The 20,699-nt window shown below is 40.0% G+C and overlaps 1 protein-coding gene and 1 long non-coding RNA gene across 8 annotated transcripts in view; one reads left to right on the top strand and one right to left on the bottom strand.

Annotated features, from left to right (window-relative positions):
* LOC309513430 (secretory phospholipase A2 receptor-like) overlaps positions 1-8,240 on the bottom strand; it is a 31,288-nt gene extending 23,048 nt beyond the window's left edge. For 2 of the 7 annotated variants that reach the window (XM_082189230.1, XM_082189233.1), the window contains exons 1-5: positions 7,767-8,228; positions 7,637-7,678; positions 7,498-7,548; positions 1,214-1,255; positions 1,083-1,124 (exon numbers count right to left, since the gene is read on the bottom strand). In XM_082189230.1, the coding sequence (XP_082045356.1) occupies positions 1,083-1,124; positions 1,214-1,255; positions 7,498-7,548; positions 7,637-7,678; positions 7,767-7,812 (223 nt within the window). In that variant the 5' untranslated portion in view covers positions 7,813-8,228. Of the gene's footprint in view, positions 1-1,082; positions 1,125-1,213; positions 1,256-7,497; positions 7,549-7,636; positions 7,679-7,766 lie in introns of all 7 variants that reach the window. The other 5 variants (XM_082189232.1, XM_082189235.1, XM_082189229.1 and 2 more) reach the window with 5 other exon arrangements.
* The window catches only part of LOC309513444, a 193,243-nt gene that overhangs the window by 84,505 nt on the left and 88,039 nt on the right, over positions 1-20,699 (top strand). The gene's annotated exons all lie outside the window — the stretch shown is intronic.

The raw sequence follows: 20,699 nt of genomic DNA, 5'->3' as shown, positions 1-20,699 counted from the left end.
TGGAGGTCTCACGAGGGGAAACCTAGTAATACTCGGGAGCTCAAAGCGGAGACCTCAGGAAGATGACTCTCTGAAGCGAGAGAAGGCGTCATTGCATTCTACGCTAAGGACTGCAACAAAAGTAGTTGCTGTTCCGTGCTCCGGCACGTTAGCGATCACACTACATGCGTACCACGCCCGAACCCAACTGAACCGTGCTCTGACCCACCTCTTCCAAGCTTCCACCTCTACGGAGCGATCACACTAGTCAAACGAATCAGACTTTGGGGGTCAAACACGCTCGGGCACAGTTCAGATCGCCTAGTGTGAGTACACCCTGAATCTAAGGGCTAAAATCAGAGTAGAAAATAAGCTTTTATTTTTTAATTATGACAGTTTTTATTGTAAAAATCTAATTTGTTAAAATAATTTATAAAATAAAAAGATAATTCATTACATGACCCCTTTAAAGGTGTGCTAAACATGAATAGTGCTCATAAACGGCTGTTGAGATTAAACCAACTAGAGACTTCGAACTGGAAACAGTATTCAATAAGTCACAATTAAACATTTAACTATCATAAACTCTGTATACTCATAAAAATGCACACGTTGTTGATAAAGAAGTAATAAATGATTAATCTTATATTTATATTTTATTATTTTTAATGCTCTACCTATGTTCCCTCCGAAATTGCATATAGGTATTAGAGCTGCCCTGAATTTTTTTTTTTACAGCTCAGATAATTTTATGATAAAAAAAAAGGTGCTTCATGAACATTATGAGCTTAGTTTAGTGTATGTCATTGCCACCCAGAAAAAAGGTACAAAACCTGTCACTGGGGCAGTACTTTTTCAAAAAGTATACATTTGTACCTAAAGGGTGCGTATTAGTTCCTAAAAGGTACCGCCCCAGTGACAGCTTTGGTACCTTTTTTTGAGAGTGTAAATATTTTAGTCTCAATTTTTCAGTTGCACTTTAAAATATTTTTCTTAAAAAAGAACACTGACATAGGAAAACATAAATTATATTGACTCATATCCTTTAAAGTATTTTGAAAATGAAGACTGACAGATTAAAGTGATTAGATCGGATGACGCACCTGTCACTGAAGTAGTAGTAGTATGCCATGGATCAGGAGAAGCTGTACAAACATACAGCAAAATTATATTGATGCTATCCATGTAGAATAAAAAAAATAACTGAAAAGTGTATAGATTAAAGTTAATGCACCTGTTGTTGTATTGTAATCTGGGTCCCATGCATCAGACGCATCTGTACCAAAACACAGCAAAAATGATATTGACTCCTATCCTTACACATAGTTGATAGACACAAAATCTGAGGCAGAGAAATGTGATCCACTTACTGAACGCTGACCAAAGGACCAATGTTACCAAGAAAAATAGAGTAGGAGTGAAAAGCAGAAGTGGCTATTATGACAAACATTAACTTTATACACAGCAAAATCTTCGTTGTTAAATTAACACCACTCTGTATTTATATCGCCAGCAGAGTGCTAAAGACCTGCGGTGAAAATCAAGTTTTTAATGTTGTTTATATGTCTATGAGGTGATTTCAATATGCTTTAAGACAGACCATGTGTAAATTCATAGGCTAAATCAACACCATTGCTGAGTATTTTCTCCTTAAAACTGCAGTGAACCAGAGACAGTCTCAAAAACACGGTTTGAAATCGTCCCTGTTCTCTGCGTCACAAATATTTTAACCAATCACGTCTACGTGCGCGCAGGCTTTAGCATATTATACGCTGCGAAGCAGGGGAGTCTCAAGAGAAGCCAGGTTATCCTAGTATATTTTTCTGATGATATGAAAAATCAGGTACTTTTAGCATTATATCGGGTGAATTATGTTTATTATGTAAGGGAAACAGGTCAATATAGCTCAAAGGGAATTATTAAATAATTTTATACAATATAATTTTTCTTTTTATTAGCATGGTAACAAGATCAGCAGTTTAAGACATTGAATTCGTAAGCACTTACCCAAGACACTTATCTTTAAATACTAACGAGACTTTGATTATTCTAACACATAAAACTAATATCTAACACACATTCACATGAGTTGCAGAAAGAAAGAAAGTGAAAGGAAAGAATGAGTTTTTAGAGAGTGAAATGATGAAATCCCAAGTTTCTAGCAATATATGCACTTTATAGGACCTGACCTGAACAAACCATCAATCATTAATTTACCTTTCTATTGTTTCTTAGGCATATTAAATTGTATATCAAAGCACCAGTCCTTCGTTGGTGTTTTTGGCTGGAAAGGGGGTTTCCCAGGTTCGTTGACTCGCCAGTCATGTTCTGGTGTGTTGGCGGATGAATACGGAGTCTCTCTCATGGCTGAAGTTTGAGGCAGGCTTTGCGGCAAAATTTAACTTAAAACAGGTACTTCTAATTTAGTCCCATTTGATGGTCTGGTGCTATAGTTCTTCCAACGTAAGCATAAAATCCCGAAATGTAATTTGGAAGCATACCTCAGCAATGCCTTTACAGTATATACTAACATATAATTTCCTTCTTTGATATAAAGAGGACCAACCTACATCGTTGTACAGCAAACAATGATGAGTACGTGAGCAAGCATTTGTCATAAAACGCAGTGCAGCATGATAAACACCATCCAGCCTTTAATATATAAATATAAATAAGCATGCATAATAAAACATCACCATAGTCTAAAATGGGTAAAAAAGTACTCTGCATAATTTTTTTGCCGAAAAAGAAAACCCAATCTTGGTTGAAGTCTTTTTTACCAAGTAATCAATATGAGAATCAAAGGCCAACTTTTCATCAAGCCATATTCCTAAATAGTTGTAAGTTGTTACTCTTTCTATATGCAGATCATCAATAGTAAGATAGACAGAGCAGTGATCATAAAACAGCTGCGCGTAAAAATAATATACTTAGTTTTTGTTTACATTTAAAACTAATTTCAGTTTTAGTAAAGTAAGCTGAAAAGGATCCTGGGGCCAGTTGCATAAACATAGCCATTATGTTAAGACTTAAATGCTAGTATGACCAACTAGCAGTTAGTCAAGGGGCAATCAGTCTTACTTTTTAGTATCAAATTAGACCAGTGTACATTTTTATGTAATTGACTTAAAACAGTTATGAACAATTTTAATAAAAAAAAGTGATGACTAATCTTTAAGACTAGTTTAGACAGTTTATGCAACCGGTCCCTGAAGCATTTCAATAACTTGAGACAGAGGATGCAGCTGAATAAATAATTTTATCGTCAGCATAAAATTTTTACTTTGCAGATTTTATTCATAATCCATTAATATAAATAGAAAAAAAGAAGTGGTGCCAGTTAAGAACCTTGTAACACCCTTCTTGACAGTTAACACGGATGAGGAGTAATTATCTACTACAGCAACACATTGAGTTGTTCCATCAGATGAATAGTTTTTAAACTAACTCAAGGCCGAATTAGGCTACCGAAACCTATACTTTTAAGCCTCTGTAACAGTATGGTATGATCCACTTATTCAAATGCTTTTGTCAAATCAACAAAAAAGGCCGCACAGTACTGTCTTTTATCGAGAGCAATGATTAAATCATTAGTAACGAGTGTAGCTGTTGTCGTACTATGGCCCGCTCTAAAACCTGACTGAAATGTGTTTAAAATATGATGACTAACTAGATATTCTTTCATTTGATCATTTACCATAGATTAAAAAAACTTTTGCTATAACCGGTAGTTTAGAAATAGGGCATTAATTATTCAGATCGGAGTGATCGCCTCCTTTTAGTAATGGCATAACCATAGCTGATTTCCAAGATGGCGGAGTTACATTAGTGGATAGACACAAAAAATCGACTCAATAGGTTCGGCAATAATATCTGCAGACACTTTAAAAAAAACATTACAGGGAGCGGAGGACCTTGCCCAAAAACAGGAAGGTTCTACTTAATGCTCATCCTAAATGACCAATGGGAGCTGCCAGCTAAGGCTACAAACATTGCAAAACCTGTAATATGATTTGGTCTCTAGGCTCTAGCACTCTCAGTGGTGCTTTCGCTAATAGACTGCCTAATAGATTTATTATTTATGCCACGCAGCGATTTTCACTTGATTGTGCTGCACATATCAGAAGATTATTACAGAGGTAGCTGACTTTGATGGAGGAATTTGCAGCTTTACTCACAAACTACAATTCCTGTTCATCAAGAAGGTGAGAACCAGACCTGTTAAAAACCTAAATATATTTGAATTAATTGAAAAGTGTATTATCCAAATAGTAATAGAAGATGTTGCGGTTGTAATGATGACAGGAGCACAGCTGCTGCACACAAAAGTAGTTGCTGTTCCATGCTCCGGCACGGTTAGCGATCACACTACATGCGTACCGCACCCGAAGCCAACTGAACCGTGCTCTGACCCACCTCTTCCAAGCTTCCACCTCTACGGAGCGATCACACTAGTCAAACGAATCAGACTTTGGGGGTCAAATGCGCTCGGGCACGGTTCAGATTTTATTCTAACGGAATTTGTTAAAATAATCTATAAAAAAATAAAAAATAATCAGTACATGACCCCTTTAAAAGTGTGCTAAACATGAATAGTGCTCATAAACGGCTGTTGAGATTAAACCGACTAGAGACAACATTTTTAACTATCATAGACTTTGTATACTCGAAAAAATGCAAATGTTTTTGCACAAAAAAAAAAAAAAAACGTTTTTGATAAAGAAGTAATGAATGATTAATCTTATATTTATATTACATTTTTAATGCTCTCCATATTTTCCCTCCAAAATTGCATATAGGTATTAGAGCTGCCCTGAATTTTTTTTTATTTTTTATTTTTTTTAACAGCTCAGATAATTTTATGATTAAAAAAAGGTGCTTCATGAACATTATGAGCTTAGCGTGTATGTCATTGCCACCCAGAAAAAAAGGTACCAAAGCTGTCACTGGGGCAGTACTTTTTCAAAAAGTATACATTTGTACCTAAAGGGTGCGTATTAGTTCCTAAAAGATACCGCCCCAGTGACAGCTTTGGTACCTTTTTTTAAGAGTGCAGGCAAATATTTCAGTCATGGTTCGTCTCATTTTTTAAATTGCACTTTTTAAAATATTTTTCTTAAAAAAGAACACTGACAGTAAATTGTATAGATTAAAGTCAGTAGACGATGCCATTGAAGGGTAAACTGTTGTACCATTGACAGGTGAATGGGTTTCAAAAACATAAATTATATTGACTCATATCCTTTAAAGTATTTTGAAAATGAAGACTGACAGATTAAAGTGATTAGATCGGATGACGCTGTAACAACAATGACTTTGTGTTGGGGAATTAATTAGCTCAAATTAGCGGTAATATTCATCAATGTGAATATGCATCTGTTGCTTCCATAAATTAATTTATTCAAATTAGGGAATAGGTCAAAATCTCGGCTTGTATCAGCGATTACACAATTACTTGTAATAATCACTGATAGCATTTACTCAATTTGGGGGAATTTGAGGTAGAAGTTGAGTTTGTTCATTACCATGCAGACTGGCCGTCCAGCGGACAGAATGTATACTTTATGAACAGAAATCGGGCGTCTTTAACACTGATAGATAACACTTTCTTGTGGCCACAAAGAAGATAATTATCTCCGTGTTTTAGACAATTTTAGGTTTCTTTTAAGAATAACCAATCGTAGAGCTTATAAGGTAAAATCTGCACTCATCAGGGACTCAGAATTTGAAACAAAGCAGGCAGACTTAATTCAAATGATTTAACAAAGTTTATTTAAACAGGCTAGCGATTACACAATTATTTTAAATCACGCAGGAGTAAAAATGCATAAACAAAACAGGCAATATAACGATCGTAATACAGAAATACAACAAAATAAAAAGGTTTGAGAGAGAGAGATTTGGGAGAGAGAGAGAGAGAGAGAAACTCAGCGAGAGGAAACTAATAGTTGAGATACGAATGATTTTAGGTGTGTGTGTGAGATGTGGAGCTGGTAGCGTTTGTAAGGTGGGTGTGTCGCTCCTTGAGCACGTGGTAGTGTGTTTGTCTCGGCACACGTGGGTGAGAGTATGTGTGTGTGTGTGTGTATGTGTATGTTTGTGTGTGTGAAAGAGAATTTAGAGAGAGGGATAGAAACAGTTTAGTCATTCACCACAAAACCCCAACGTTTCTCAGTAATATTTAGGCAACTTTAAACAGCATTTCCTTCAGATTGCAAATTTAAAAGATCTACGTTACTCTGTTTGAAAGATCGGCCTTCCGTGGGTGCGTTCGTCTGTGTTGGATAAAGACACCTGGATCACGTGGTCACAGCGTTCTGGTTGCTATGGCGACTTGAAGCGAGCGAAGACTCAGCAAAGATTATCTTTAGCCTTAAGTTGGTTTTGTGGGTTGGTTTCAGAAGACTATACTGAAGTAATGGTAGTTCTAAGAAAAGACTTGGAAATAAAAGGAAAATAAAAGCGAGCGGAGCTTCCTTGAGGGAAGGAGGCGTGTCTTCTTTCTCTCTGGCGGACTGCATTGAGAGGAAAGGGGCGCGCAATTTTAAAGGGCTAAACTCACGCCTCCCTCACGTACGTGGGCCAATCGTCTTTAACAACGTATGGGCCCACCTCCTGACGTTTTGAGGTCTATACGCCTCCTTTTCCGCGGGGTTTTGAACGATGAATTCGTCCATAACTTAATACCACTGGTATTTAATAAAACAATGCATTCTCTGATATTTTGTGTTAAAGATTCAGCATCGTTGTTGTTCGTGGAACACGGCAATACCGCGAATGACAGTTCTAATATCTAAAATCAAGTAGGTACATCATTTCTTGTAATTGTGGACACCACAGAGTGATTACAGGCCAACAAACTACATAGGCATAATATTTGGGACAGGGGATCAGATACACATCAAGAAAATACATTTAAAATATTTCATACAAGGATTTTGGTCCCACGTGGTGGGATCTGCGTGTGTTTCTGTGTGTGTGTATGTGAGTGCGTCTTGAAAGTTCATACCCGTCCGCTGAACTCTTGTCCCCGTCACTGCGGGTGAGGCTTATGTGTGTGCGTGCGTTTGGCTCTTTGGATTGATGTATTAGGCACAGACCACATGTTTCGGGCATCTGGTCTCTACAACACTGTTTTATTGTTGTGAAGAGTTAATTAGTGTCTATGTGTAAATCAGTGTCCGAGGGACTCCCTAGGGGGGAGTGCTTTCGGGATCGCTCTCATTGGTCAGCGTGAGGCTCTCCCGGCCATAAACAGACGGTCTCTGTTGGTTTAGACGTAAGAGATCATGTAGAGTGAGAGATAGTCAATGATTTACACCATTTTTCGGCGCCGTTTGGGCTGCACGTCTTGCGTAGAGCACTCTCAAAACAGCAGAGGTGTCGTAAATGAGAGTGCTTTGGAATGTGAGAATAGCTTGAGTCAGAGCGAGACAGGGGTTTTGTAGATTTAGACTGAATTAATTAATTTGATTTAATCACCATGCAACTGGTGATCTGCTCTCCGTTACAACGCACCTGTCACTGAAGTAGTAGCAGTAGTAGTAGTATTCCGTGCATCAGGAGAAGCTGTACAAACATACAGCAGAATTATATTGATGCTCTCCTTGTAGAATAAAAAAAAAACTGAAAAGTGTATAGATTAAAGTTAATGCACCTGTTGTTGTATTGTAATCTAGGTCCCATGCATCAGACGCATCTGTACAAAAACACAGCAAAAATTATATTGACTCCTATCCTTACACATAGTTGATGGACACAAAATCAGAGAAATGTGATCCACTTACTGAACGCTGACCAAAGGACCAATAAAAGGATGTAAAGCAGGTTCATGCTGTTATAGATTAGAGAGCTACAGCTTTCTGAGACACATGCGGGGCAGAGACTGGGTTTTAATACAGAGGAAGTCTATTAAGTGTTACCAAGAAAAATAGAGTAGGAGTGAAAAGCAGAAGCGGCTATTATGACAAATATTAACTTTATACACAGCAAAATCATTGGTGTTAAATTAACTCTGTGTTTATATGGGAACCACCAGCAGTGTGTTAAAGACCTCCTGCAGTGAAAATCAAGTTTTTAATGTTGTTTATATGTCTATGTGGTGTTTTCAATATACTTTAAGACAGACCATGTGTAAATTCATAAATCAACACCATTGCTGAGTATTTTCTCCTTAAAACTGCAGTGAACCAGAGACAGTCTCAAAAACGTGGTTTGAAATCATCCCTGTTCTCTACGTCACAAATATTTTAACCAATCACAGCTACGTGCGTGCAGGCTTTAGCATAAGCTGCGAAGCAGGGGAGTCTCAAGAGAAGCCAGGTTATCCTTGTATATTTTTCTGTTGATATGAAAAATCAGGTACTTTTAGCATTATATCGGGTGAATTATGTTTATTATGCAAGTGAAACAGGTCAATTTAGCTCAAAGGGAATTATTAAATAATTTTATATAATATAATTTTTCTATTTATTAGCACAGTAACAAGATCAGTAGTTTAAGACATTGGGCCCTATCTTGCACCCAGCGCAATTGACTTTGTACACCGACGCATGTATCATTCCTATTTTGACTTTTCCCTCCACAGACGCACGTTGGTAAATTAGGGAATGAACTTGCGCTCCCGGGGGCAGTTCAGCGCAAAGAGGAGGCGTGTTCCGGCGCAAATGCTCCCTGGTGCTATTTTGCAGGTTTAGAAAACAGTTCCGCCACTGACCAGGAAAAACCTAGTCTAAAGTCAGTGGCACGTTGCGCATGTTATTCATATGCTATTTTAAGGGCGCATGCTTGGCCATAATCAATGTAGCATGTGCACAAACACTTTGCTTCTCTCATCTACACACAGACGCAGCAGTTCTCATTTTTAGAAAACCATACATTATTACAAGGAAAAATATTTACACACGAGGGAAATCATTGTTGTGTCCATGAAGATGTGAAAAAATAGGCATAAATCTAGCTTACACATTTACCCAAATTATTATACGCCTGTTTAATCGAAGCTAATTTGGGTGGGATTCTCCATCCCCATACAATGTCACTTCTCTGTCTTTTATGGCCCTGACGAGAACGTCGGTCTCCTCGGCTGTGAACCGCTCCTGGCGTGCGCCTGGCAAATCCGCCTTTATAATAGCAATCCGCCATGGAACAAGCTTGCCTGCTCTTAAAGGGAATGTGAGATGTCGCTCTGATTAGTTTATTTCATGTTACGCCCAAACCACACCTATGAATAATGAAGCTACTTCAGACCAACCCACTTTAGATTTGCGTCGGCGCAAGAGTCATTTATCCTGCCGGTATAATAGCAACAGCGCCCAAGACCCGCCCACAAAGTTACTTGCGCTTGATACTTGCATTTCAGATCGTTAATATAGGGCCCATTGAATTCGTAAGCATTTACCCAAGACTAGGGCTGCACGATTAATCGAAAAAAAATCACGATCTCGATTCAAACATAAATGCGATCTCATTTCTTAATGATGGCGATTCACTTCCGTGTATTATTTTATTTTATGATAATAATAATAATATTCAAGTTGTACCGGCAAAAGTGCGTGTTCAGTGCTGTTCGCAAGTGTCACGTCACGAGTCACCACAGCAATCAACTAACCGCTTACGTTTCTGTGGTAAGTTGTAACCTACAGCTCCTGCACTGGAATTCAAGCAGCTTGTTTAAGGTAATGGCGAAAATCATTTTAGAACAGCAGCGAAAATGTAAAAGTAGGCTATATAAACTTTAATATATCCTTTTATTGAAACGGGGGCTTTGCTGTGCTTTTACTTTCACTTTTGCCGCAGAGACCCTTTTATGTCCTATATAAATGTCGTATTTTTGATAATCCGCGCAGATTTCAGTTGATGATTCTGTTTAAAGTTATTAATAACAAATCATGAATGAAAGAGAAAGAAAAGAGCAGAATGTGCTTTATATTGAAAAGAAATATTAAAAGCGCGATAAGTCACGAAAGAGAACTGAATTCTACTGACAGGATGCTGTGCGAGCACTCCGAGCGCAACACGGACAAGCATAGTAGCCTTTGTCTTCGGTTGCGTGCCTAAACGGCCAAATAAACACAGAAATGTATAAAACTGCCAAGTCGAGTATTCCCGTAAACACAGTAGATGTAAGTACTATGTACATCAAACCCCCCGCAAGGTAACACCACTAATCTCTACAATCACCTCAAACGTCACCACAAAATACAGTACGAGTTAGCCATGAAAGACAAGGGAGCCACACCTCAAAATACCACTAGGTTAGTGTTCTTGGCCAAGAACCTTTAAGGTTCTGTGCCAATTGGAGCAAAAAGCACAGGTTCTTTATTATTGTATATGTTAATGTTCTTATGTTCAACAACATAAAGCTTTAAAATTATTCACTTTAAGGGGTCTAAAATAAAGAAAAGAGACAATTTTTTGTTACTCCTGCACTTTATTATACTGAATGTCCTGTGTTTTTTTGTTGTTGTTTTTTTTGTACTTGAGTGCAATAAATTTTGGTAAAAAAAAAAAGAGAATCGTGTAAGAGAATCGTGATATCAATTCCCATGGAGAAAAATCGTGATTCACATTTTAGCAAGAATCGTGCAGCCCTACCCAAGACACTTCTCTTTAAATATTAACGAGACTTAGATATTAGTTTTATGTGTTTGAATAATCAAACACACATTCACATGAGTTGCAGAAAGAAAGAAAGTGAAAGGAAAGAATGAGTTTTAAGAGAGTGAAATTATGAAATCCCAAGTTTCTAGCAATATATGCACTTTATAGGACCTGACCTGAACAAACCATCAATCATTAATTTACCTTTCTGTCGTTTCTTAGGCAGGGTTATTAAATTGTATATCAAAGCACCAGTCCTTCATTGGTGTTTTTGGCTGGAAAGGGGGTTTCCCAGGTTCGTTGACTCGCCAGTCATGTTCTGGTGTGTTGGCGGATGAATACGGAGTCTCTCTCATGGCTGAAGTTTGAGGCAGGCTTTGCGGCAAAATTTAACTTAAAACAGGTACTTCTAATTTAGTCCCATTTGATGGTCTGGTGCTATAGTTCTTCCAAAGTAAGCATAAAATCCCGAAATGTAATTTGGAAGCATACCCAGCAATGCCTTTACAGTATATACTAACTTCTTTGATATAAAGTGGACCAACCTACATAGTTGTACAGCAAACAATGATGAGAACATGAGCAAGCATTTGTTATAAAACGCAGTGTAGCATGATAAACACCATCCAGCCTTTAATATATAAATATAAATAAGCATGCATAATAAAACATCACCATAGTCTAAAATGGGTAAAAAAGTACTCAATCTTGGTTGAAGTCTTTTTTACCAAGTAATCAATTTATTGTGTGTGTGCTTGCACAGGGTGTGTGTGATGCGTCATGTGCAGTAGTGCGTAGAAGTACTTGTAGTCAGTGCATGTTGCATGTTGTGTGCTGCATGTTGCTCCTGCTTGTTACTCTCTGCTTTCAGCTACTGCCACCGGCTAGCCCCCCTAGTGGAGGTGAAAAGAGGAGCCGAGTGCGTAAGCCTCCTCCTGCCGGTACACAGCCTCTCTACCACCAAGACTCCTGCAGTGCCTCCACGTGGCCACACCGCGAGGCCCCAGGCTAATCTGCAGGGGATCTCGGAGCAGCAGTGGGCCCCAGAGGCACGACGTGCAGGCCCACCGGCGTGTGGACACGCCCTGGCGTCTGCCAACCACTGCCCCAGCTAGGGGTCAAATAGCATGGGTAGATGGGGCTCATAGCCTTGGATGGCAACCTGTCTAAGAGAAGGTCACTCTGAAATAAAATCGGGACTGTGAGGAGTTGCGCCCCACAGTCCGCTATTAGCATAGTAAAGCCAACCATGGAGCACAAAGATATCCCAAATCCTATACTTCCAGCGGCGGGAGTCCGTAGGAACATCGCGGCGGACGGTGGTGCTGGTCCTCCTCCTGGAGGACACCATGACAACGGGACTTTAAACCCTGGGATTGTCCCAGGGAGGGTCCTGTCCGACTACATCACCCCGTCCAATGCACTCATGCGCTGTCGGAGACCAGTTGTTATGGGAACCTTCAACGCATGCACAGCGAGAGAAGAAGCGAGGTTGATAGAACTTGCACATTGTGCAGAGGAACGGGGAGTGGAGATCCTGGGGGTCCAAGAACATAGGAGAGTGCACACTGATGACCCGATACTGTACCGCAGAGTGGAGAGATGCACGTTTATTTCCGCATCAGCGTGGAGGAACGATGCCCAAGCCGCAACAGGCGGTGTAGGTTTAATGCTGGGCCCACGGGCACGTAAGGCTCTACGTCGGGTTTACCACCACACCGACAGGATTATGTGCGCAGAGTTCTTGGGTAACCCAGTAACAACAGTCATAGTCGCGTACTCACCCACCAACGTGGCGCCATCTGACGAGGTGGAGAAGTTCTTTGAGGACCTTGTAAGAGCGGTCCGCGGCGTCCCAACGCACAACTTCCTGGCAATTCTTGGGGACTTCAATGCGAGGCTTGGACCAGAGGACGTACCCTTCCCCTACCACGACTCTACCAACCGCAACGGCACCTACCTCACAGCCTTCCTCACGGAGCACGAGTTACTGGCGGCAAATACCATCTTCCGGAAGAGAACAGGAAAGAGGTGGACCTTCCCGGACCGAGCCTCAGGAACGCTACAGCAGCTAGATTACATCCTAGTGAGGAAGAAGTGGAGGAACTCCATCATGAATGCTGAGCCATACAGCACTTTTAGTTCTGTGGGCTCAGACCACCGCGTGGTCTCAATGAGAGTACGCCTGAGCCTCAGGGTCCCCAAACCAAGTCCCAAAATCCGGTATAACTGGAAAGCTTACTCAAGTGACCCTGGCCTTCTAACCAGATACACAGAGGAGGTGAGGAGACGATTCCAGCAGCTGGACAGGGGAGCGGAGGCAAGCGGCGAATACAGGAGATTCGTCACTGTGAACAAGGAGGCGACCAGACTGTGCGTTCCTAAGATGGAGAAAGTCAGAACCTCCCTGCGATCAAAACACCCAGAGGTCATAGCAGCCCGTGGGATGGTGGAGGAAGCCCGCCTCAACTTTGAGCGGGAACCAACTGCGGTGAGGCGCAGCGAGCTGAATGAAGCCAAACAGTTTCTTTTCAGAACCTATGATGCCATCAAAGAGGAGGAACTGATGGAAAGAGTGCGGAGGGTGCAGGCGGCGCAAGGGGAACAGCAGTATGGGAGGCCTGGAGGGTCATCAATGAAATGACGGGGCGGAAGAGGACCAAGGAGGGACAGGTGAAGGGACACAGCCCGGAGGAGAGGGTAATGACCTGGTCAAGCCACTTCAAAAGGCTACTGGGAGAAACAGCAGACGCAGCTGGGGAAGAGGAAATACCATCAGACCTCCCAAACCTGAATGTCAACGATGGCCCCTTCACACTCTGTGAGCTCGTCAGGGCAAAAGCCACAGTAAGAGTGGGAAAAAGCGCTGGTCCGGATGGCATACCCCCAGAGGTGCTGAAGAACTGTGATTTTGATGACATCATTCTAGAGTTCTGCAACCTTGCTCTGCTGCACAATCGGCTGCCTGATATGTGGTCTCTATCAAACATCGTGCCAGTGCCCAAATCCGGAGACCTCTCGAAGCCGGACAACTACCGAGGCATCAGCCTGACCTGTAGTACTGCGAAAATCTACAACCGCATGATTCTAAACAGGGTCCGGCAAGCAATCGACCCTCACCTGAGAGTAAATCAGAACGGCTTTCGAGAAGGGCGAACTGCCACAGCCCAGATCTTGGCAATCAGGAGATTGATAGAGGAGGTGAGGAAGGACAACCTGACTGCAGTCCTATGTTTCATAGACTTCAAAAAGGCAATTGATTCGATTCACCGAGGCACGATGGTGAAGATCCTGAAGGCATACAGAATTCCTCCGAACCTACTCCGGGCAATAGAGTCCATGTACTCAGGAACAAGGGCCAGGGTGGTGACCCCAGATGGCAACAGCGAGGAGTTTGACATCCTGGCTGGAGTTATGCAAGGGGATACACTTGCCCCCTTCCTCTTCATCATAGTCCTTGATTATGCGCTCAAGAAGGCAATCAATGGGCGAGAGCAGGAACTTTTCTTCACGCTGACACCAAGGAAGTCAAGTCGACACCCGGCAGTAGTCTTGACAGACCTTGACTATGCGGATGACATCAGTCTGCTCTCCGACAACATGGAACAAGCACAGGAACTACTACACAGGGTAGAGCTAGAGTGCACTAAGGTTGGCCTTAGGGTAAATGCAAAGAAAACTGAGGTCATGACCTACAACGTTCCACCAGAACATCAACCTCTGATAACAGCAGGAGGCACTGTGCTGAAAGAAGTTGAGGACTTCAAATACCTGGGCGCATGGGTCAACTCAACTGAGCAAGATCTAAAAGTGAGGAAGGCACTTGCATGGAGGGCCCTGAACGGCATGAACAGTGTATGGAACTCCAACCTTTCCTGCCAAATCAAACTCAGCTTCTTCTACGCGACGGTAGAGTCTGTTCTCCTCTATGGCAGTGAATGCTGGACCCTGAATCCAACCCTAGAGAAGTCCCTGGACGGGTGCTACACCAGGATGCTGCGTGCAGTGCTTAACATCAGCAAGAGTGCGCATGTAACCAACAAAATCCTGTATGAGGGAGTACCAAGAGTGAGCAACAAGATTGCTGTGAGGAGAATGAGACTTGCAGGACATTGCCGAAGGCATCGAGAGCTGCCAGCCAGCAAGCTGGTGCTATGGGAACCAACACATGGCCATCGGTCAAGAGGACGTCCCACGCTAACATACGTGGACATACTCAAGAGGGATGCAGGAGCCTAGGGCACCAACGAACTGGCCAGATGCATGGAGAATAGGGATGACTGGAGGCAACGATGGAAGGCTCGTCTGAGGACGACCTAGAGAGAATATGAGAATCAAAGTCCAACTTCTCATCAAGCCATATTCCTAAATACTCTTTCTATATGCAGATCATCAATAGTAAGATAGACAGAGCAGTGATCATAAAACAGCTGCGCGTAAAAATAATATACTTAGTTTTGTTTACATGTAAAACTAATTTCAGTTTTAGTAAAGTAAGCTGAAAAGTATAGAAAGGATCCTGGGGCCAGTTGCATAAACATAGCCATTATGTTAAGACTTAAGTGCTAGTATGACCAACTAGCCTTTAGTCAACGGGCAATCAGTCTTACTTTTTAGTATCAAATGAGACCAGTGTACGTTTTTATGTAATTGACTTAAAGCAGTTATGAACAGTTATAAAAAAAGTGATGACTAATCTTTAAGACTAGTTTAGACAGTTTATGCAACCGGCCCCTGAAGCATTTCAATAACTTGAGACAGAGGATGCAGCTGAATAAATAATTTGTAACTTTGCAGATTTTATTCATAATTCATGATTATAAATAGAAAAAAGAAGTGGTGCCAGTTAAGAACCTTGTAACACCCTTCTTGACAGTTAACACGGATGAGGAGTAATTATCTACTACAGCAACACATTGAGTTGTTCCATCAGATAAATCGTTTTTAAACTAACTCAAGGCCGAATTAGGCTACCGAAACCTATACTTTTAAGCCTCTGTAACAGTATGGTATGATCCACTTATTCAAATGCTTTTGTCAAATCAACAAAAAAGGCCGCACAGTACTGTCTTTTATCGAGAGCAATGATTAAATCATTAGTAACGAGTGTAGCTGTTGTCGTACTATGGTCCGCTCTAAAACCTGACTGAAATGTGTTTAAAATATGATGACTAACTAGATATTCTTTCATTTGATCATTTACCATAGATTAAAAAACTTTTAGCTATAACCGGTAGTTTAGAAATAGGGCATTAATTATTCAGATCGGAGTGATCGCCTCCTTTTAGTAATGGCATAACCATAGCTGATTTCCAAGATGGCGGAGTTACATTAGTGGATAGACTAAAAAAATCGACACAATAGGTTCAGCAATAATATCTGCATACACATTTTAAAAAACTGGTTCAATTCTGTCAGAACCACCTGATTTCTTAGTCTAAATTTAAGAGTAGTTTATGAACTTGGGTGGGCAATATAGGGGTAAAGGAAAATAAATCTGATTCACTATAGTTAGTTGACTCATCAATTCCCTGTTCGTCAATGACCAGCGAATTACTGGAGTCTGTTATAGAAGAACTAGGTGAAATAAAATGATTATTACAAATTGTAAGGGGATTTACAGTCAAAGACCCAGAACCAGATATGATGAATGAAGACCCGGAGTCAGAATTACAATAAATTGAAGAAAAGTTTTACTGAAGATAGTTTGCAGTTTCATCAGCAGAAGTCAGCTTCAAGACTCACACAGGAGTTCATAGGCCGGCCCGCTTACAGTTACAAAGATCACAGTAGTTATACCCTACACCAAGGTCTAAGCTACATCCTTGCTTCAAGTTGCAGTTTCTGATTGGCTAAGAAATAGATAAACATAGTAATTTTCCACACATATACAGATAGACTGAAGCATATCTCCATAGATTATGCAGCTGACACTCGGACCCTGAAGTTAGGCATGTCGTGACCTTCCAGGTCGCAGATCTGCATTGCTGGGCGCCAACGTGTCCAGAACAACAACTCGGTGAATCTCCAATAATGCCGCTTGTTCCTTAAACCTGAAACCAAGAAGACTAACACACACACACACACACACACACACACACACACACACACACACACACACACACACACACACACACACACACACACACACACACACACACACACACACACACACACACACACACACACACACACACACAGACACAGATCTTTTCCATGCTCTAACTATAAACAGGAGAGTATTCTCAAAACATCAAGATAATACTTTCTTTCTCTCAAGGAGAGCTACACTTTAGTCTGACTGGAAAGTAAGGCTTTAACTGAGAAAGGTTCCCTTAAACTATAGACTTCAATGACCCCTGTGACTTAGAGTCGTCAGGGTGATGTATGTACAGTATTGACACATGTTGAAGACCTTTCTTAACAAAACAGAACATCTTTCCATATTTCATTTCTGGAAGCAGGCTAAATGAGCAAGCACTGTTACTGCATTCACATATCAAATACAGACGTTAGAGAATACATGAAAAGAACATTTCAGTAATCACACTGGTAACTTCTATAACAAAGTAAAATCTCACAATCTTAGAGAAGTCATTCAACTCGGGATATTTAGAAGGAAAAATATTGATTAATTCCTTGATTATAATCACTCATTACATATACATTGAAGCAGCAGTTTATTCCAAAATCCACACCCTTCAACATATGATCAATATTAACCTTGTCTGTAATTAATCTTTTGTTTTAAAGCATTTGGAAGATTAGTCAATTTATTTGACCCTACAACAGATTTCGTTAATTTCCTGAATTTATAAGGATCATTCATGTTAAAGTTAATAAGATTAAGATAATACTGACTTTTAGAACTTTTTATCGATTTTGTACATTTATTCCATAATAATCTATAGTGGGACCGGTCCTCATCACTATTTGTTTTCTTTGATTTGGACCAAGCCACATTTATTTTCTTAATAAGGTTAGAGACGGATTAATTTAACCAAGGATTATTTCTTCCACTCACCCGAAATCTACATAAAGGTCAAGTCAAGTCAAGTTTATTTGTATAGCGCTTTTCACAATACAGATTGTATCAAAGCAGCTTCACAGTATTAAATTAAAATAATACAACAAAGTTTGTTTCAAGAGGAATTTATTGATTGATAAAATTAAATTAAATATCCCCATAAAGGTGCATGTTTATCACAGATTTCTAGAAAAATAGATTTAAAATAGTCAAAAGCATCAACGACATCAGGTATAATTGAAACAAAATAAAATAAAATAAAAATTGTTTAAATATAAATCTGGGTGAACTCTTAAGCATCTTAGAATTTCTCACACAGGATATTGCACAATGGTCGCTAATATCATTACAAAAAATTCCTATTGCAGAGAAAACATGGGGTATATTAGCTAAAATAACATCGATCAAAGATGATTTGCTCATATCCTTTCCAGTTAGGCGAGTTGGTGAATTTATCAATTGTTCCAGACACAGGGAATTACAAATGTCGTTAAATGAGATGATTGAGCCATCGGCACTGATCCTCAACAAACCCGTCTCCATACCGGCGTAATGACTCCAATCTACAACCAGATGGAACTGGATAAATATTCTGAATGTTCCGATCCAATCTGACTTCTGACCTATAAAGCTGCCTGAATCATAATCATACACTGTTCGCTCGTTGGCCAGAGGAGAAACGGCCCCGGACTGAGCCTGGTTTCTCCCAAGGTTTTTTTCTCTATTTGGTTACCTGAGTTTTGGTTCCTTGCCACCGTCGCCTTTGGCTTTTGGCTTGCTTAGTTGGGGACACTTAATATTCAACAATATTATTGATCTACCTGCATTGACAACATTGTATAAGAACTGAACTGAGCTGGGCGATGACATCACTGTTTTCTCCAGAGCTGCTGACTAGATCAATGAACTAAATGAATAACTAATGATTTTTACAAAGGAAATTAATCAACACCGAAATGAATTAAGCTGGACAATGACACTATTTTCTTCTAGAGCTGCTGTACAGCAGAAACAAACTTTGTTGCATTATTTTTCTATAATCACTGTAAAACTGCTTTGAAACAAGCTGTAAGGTTGTACTGGCCCACTCAAGTCCAGTCTTCAACCTGACTGAAATGTTGCGTTGGGACCTTCAGAGAGATAAACAAATGCCTGCAAACCTCAATGAACTGAAGCAACGTTGTAAAGAAGAGCGGGCCAAAATTCCTCCACAACGATGCGGAGACTGATAAAGTCATATATAAAACGATTCCCTCAAATTATTGCTGTTAAGGGTGGCTCTACAAGCAATTGAAGTTTAAGCTGTACTTAGTTTGTCATCCATGGCTTCTCCATTTTGGCCTAGTTTTTGTTACATAACGGTGTAATATGTCATGTGTTGTTCATCTGAGGTTGTATTTACTTCATTTTAAGACCTGCTAATGACCAGATGATTTTTATTATATTCTGATACGTGAAGCCATCAAATTCTAAAGGGTGTCCTTTCTTTTTCATATGACTGTAAATGTACTTTACAGAATCAGCAAACAACTATTTGCTCTGTACCCTCTGAAAAGGTATGAAATGGAAAATGTATAGGAACGAGATCAGGGTTCCTATACATTTTCCATTTCATACCTTTTCAGACTCAAATTTTCAAACCTCTCTAGATTTTTCAGATCATATTTTGCGGTTCATACAACATTATTTTCAACATTATATTTGGTAAATTATACAGCCATCTCTCAATATTTTTTTCTTCTTTTTCTTCTCTTTTTAAATTTTTTTTTTTTAAAGTGTTAACATGCCCTTACATGATGAGAAGAAACCTGCATATACGTATATAAAACTGAATAGGGGCAATAGTTCCCTAGTCTGGAAACAAAAATGTTTCCGTACTTATACAGACCTGGAAATTACTCAAATCAAATTCCATACTTTTCCAGACTGCATAAACCCTGCCCCTTTGAAACTGTTGGCCTTTATAAGGAGACTGCTAGTTTTTGCTTACACTGCATAAAAACAAGATGGCAGAACGCCTAAAAGGCGAACTTCCACAGAAAAAAAACGCTCTTCTGCAGAAAAGGCTTTCAACAAAAAGAGGAATAAGACCAGAATAAACATTAGTTGGGCTTTCCCTAGATGGAGAAACTTGCCATTTCTTTCTATTTATTAAATTGATACATTTCTGAGTAAAAATGGGTTCCCGTTTTTTTCCTAGTGTAGTGTATATGACGTTTTTTTGAAGATGAAGAAGATTGAATGTTAATAATTATGTATATATGATAACATCATTTTAAAATAAAAAATAATAATTTAATAATTTTACAATTCACCACACAGTTAATTAAAATTAACTAAACACCCCTGATCTATATAAATATAAATAAATAAAAACTCGCTATTATGGATCAGTGCTGAACACTGTCCCCTGAGATCATAATTACTCAAAATGCGGTGGCAAGGATATTAATACAATTCTGTCAGGTCCATTAAGTCAAGAACACACAGACAATAAAAATAATTTAAGAATTTTTATTGAATAGATTGCAAACAGGTTGATGTTCCTGAATTGAATTTGGCGGTATGGCTCTGTTCAGGGAGTCCTCTGACCTTTCATGAGCACCATGAAATAGCAGAGAGTCAGAGGACAGCAGCAGCATAGGGAACGCTCACAGTTTAGGACTGTGAGAGCTAAAATATCCCCCCGTGAACAGAGCAGGCAACATGACAAAGCAAAATGCCACGTTATGCATAAGGAGGAGCTGGGGAGGTGGCGGGCAGCAGTAGCGAGCAGCAAGCATGTATGAGCAAACTGAATGTGCTTTAAATAGGGCGCCTTGTTTGAGCTTGGCCATTGAGCAGCGAGGGGAGTTACCCAGCTAATGCAACTCAGCTGAAGCAGATCAGCTGGAGCAGATCAGCTGGCGGGACAGTGTTGAAGCAATGCATTAGCAGCGTCTTGACTACCTGGCCTGCCAGAACTGACGCTGACGCTCAATTTATTGGTAATACTTTACAATAAGGTCTCATTTGCCGACATTAGTTAATGTATTAACTACCACGAACTATAAGCAATTCATTTATTACAGTATTGGTTAAACTTTGTTAA

This window comes from Leuciscus leuciscus (assembly GCF_965113295.1).
Source record: "Leuciscus leuciscus genome assembly, chromosome: 13".
Lineage (NCBI taxonomy): Eukaryota > Metazoa > Chordata > Actinopteri > Cypriniformes > Leuciscidae > Leuciscus > Leuciscus leuciscus.
Note: the sequence above shows the minus strand (reverse complement) of the source record. Positions and strands in the feature narration are given on the sequence as shown.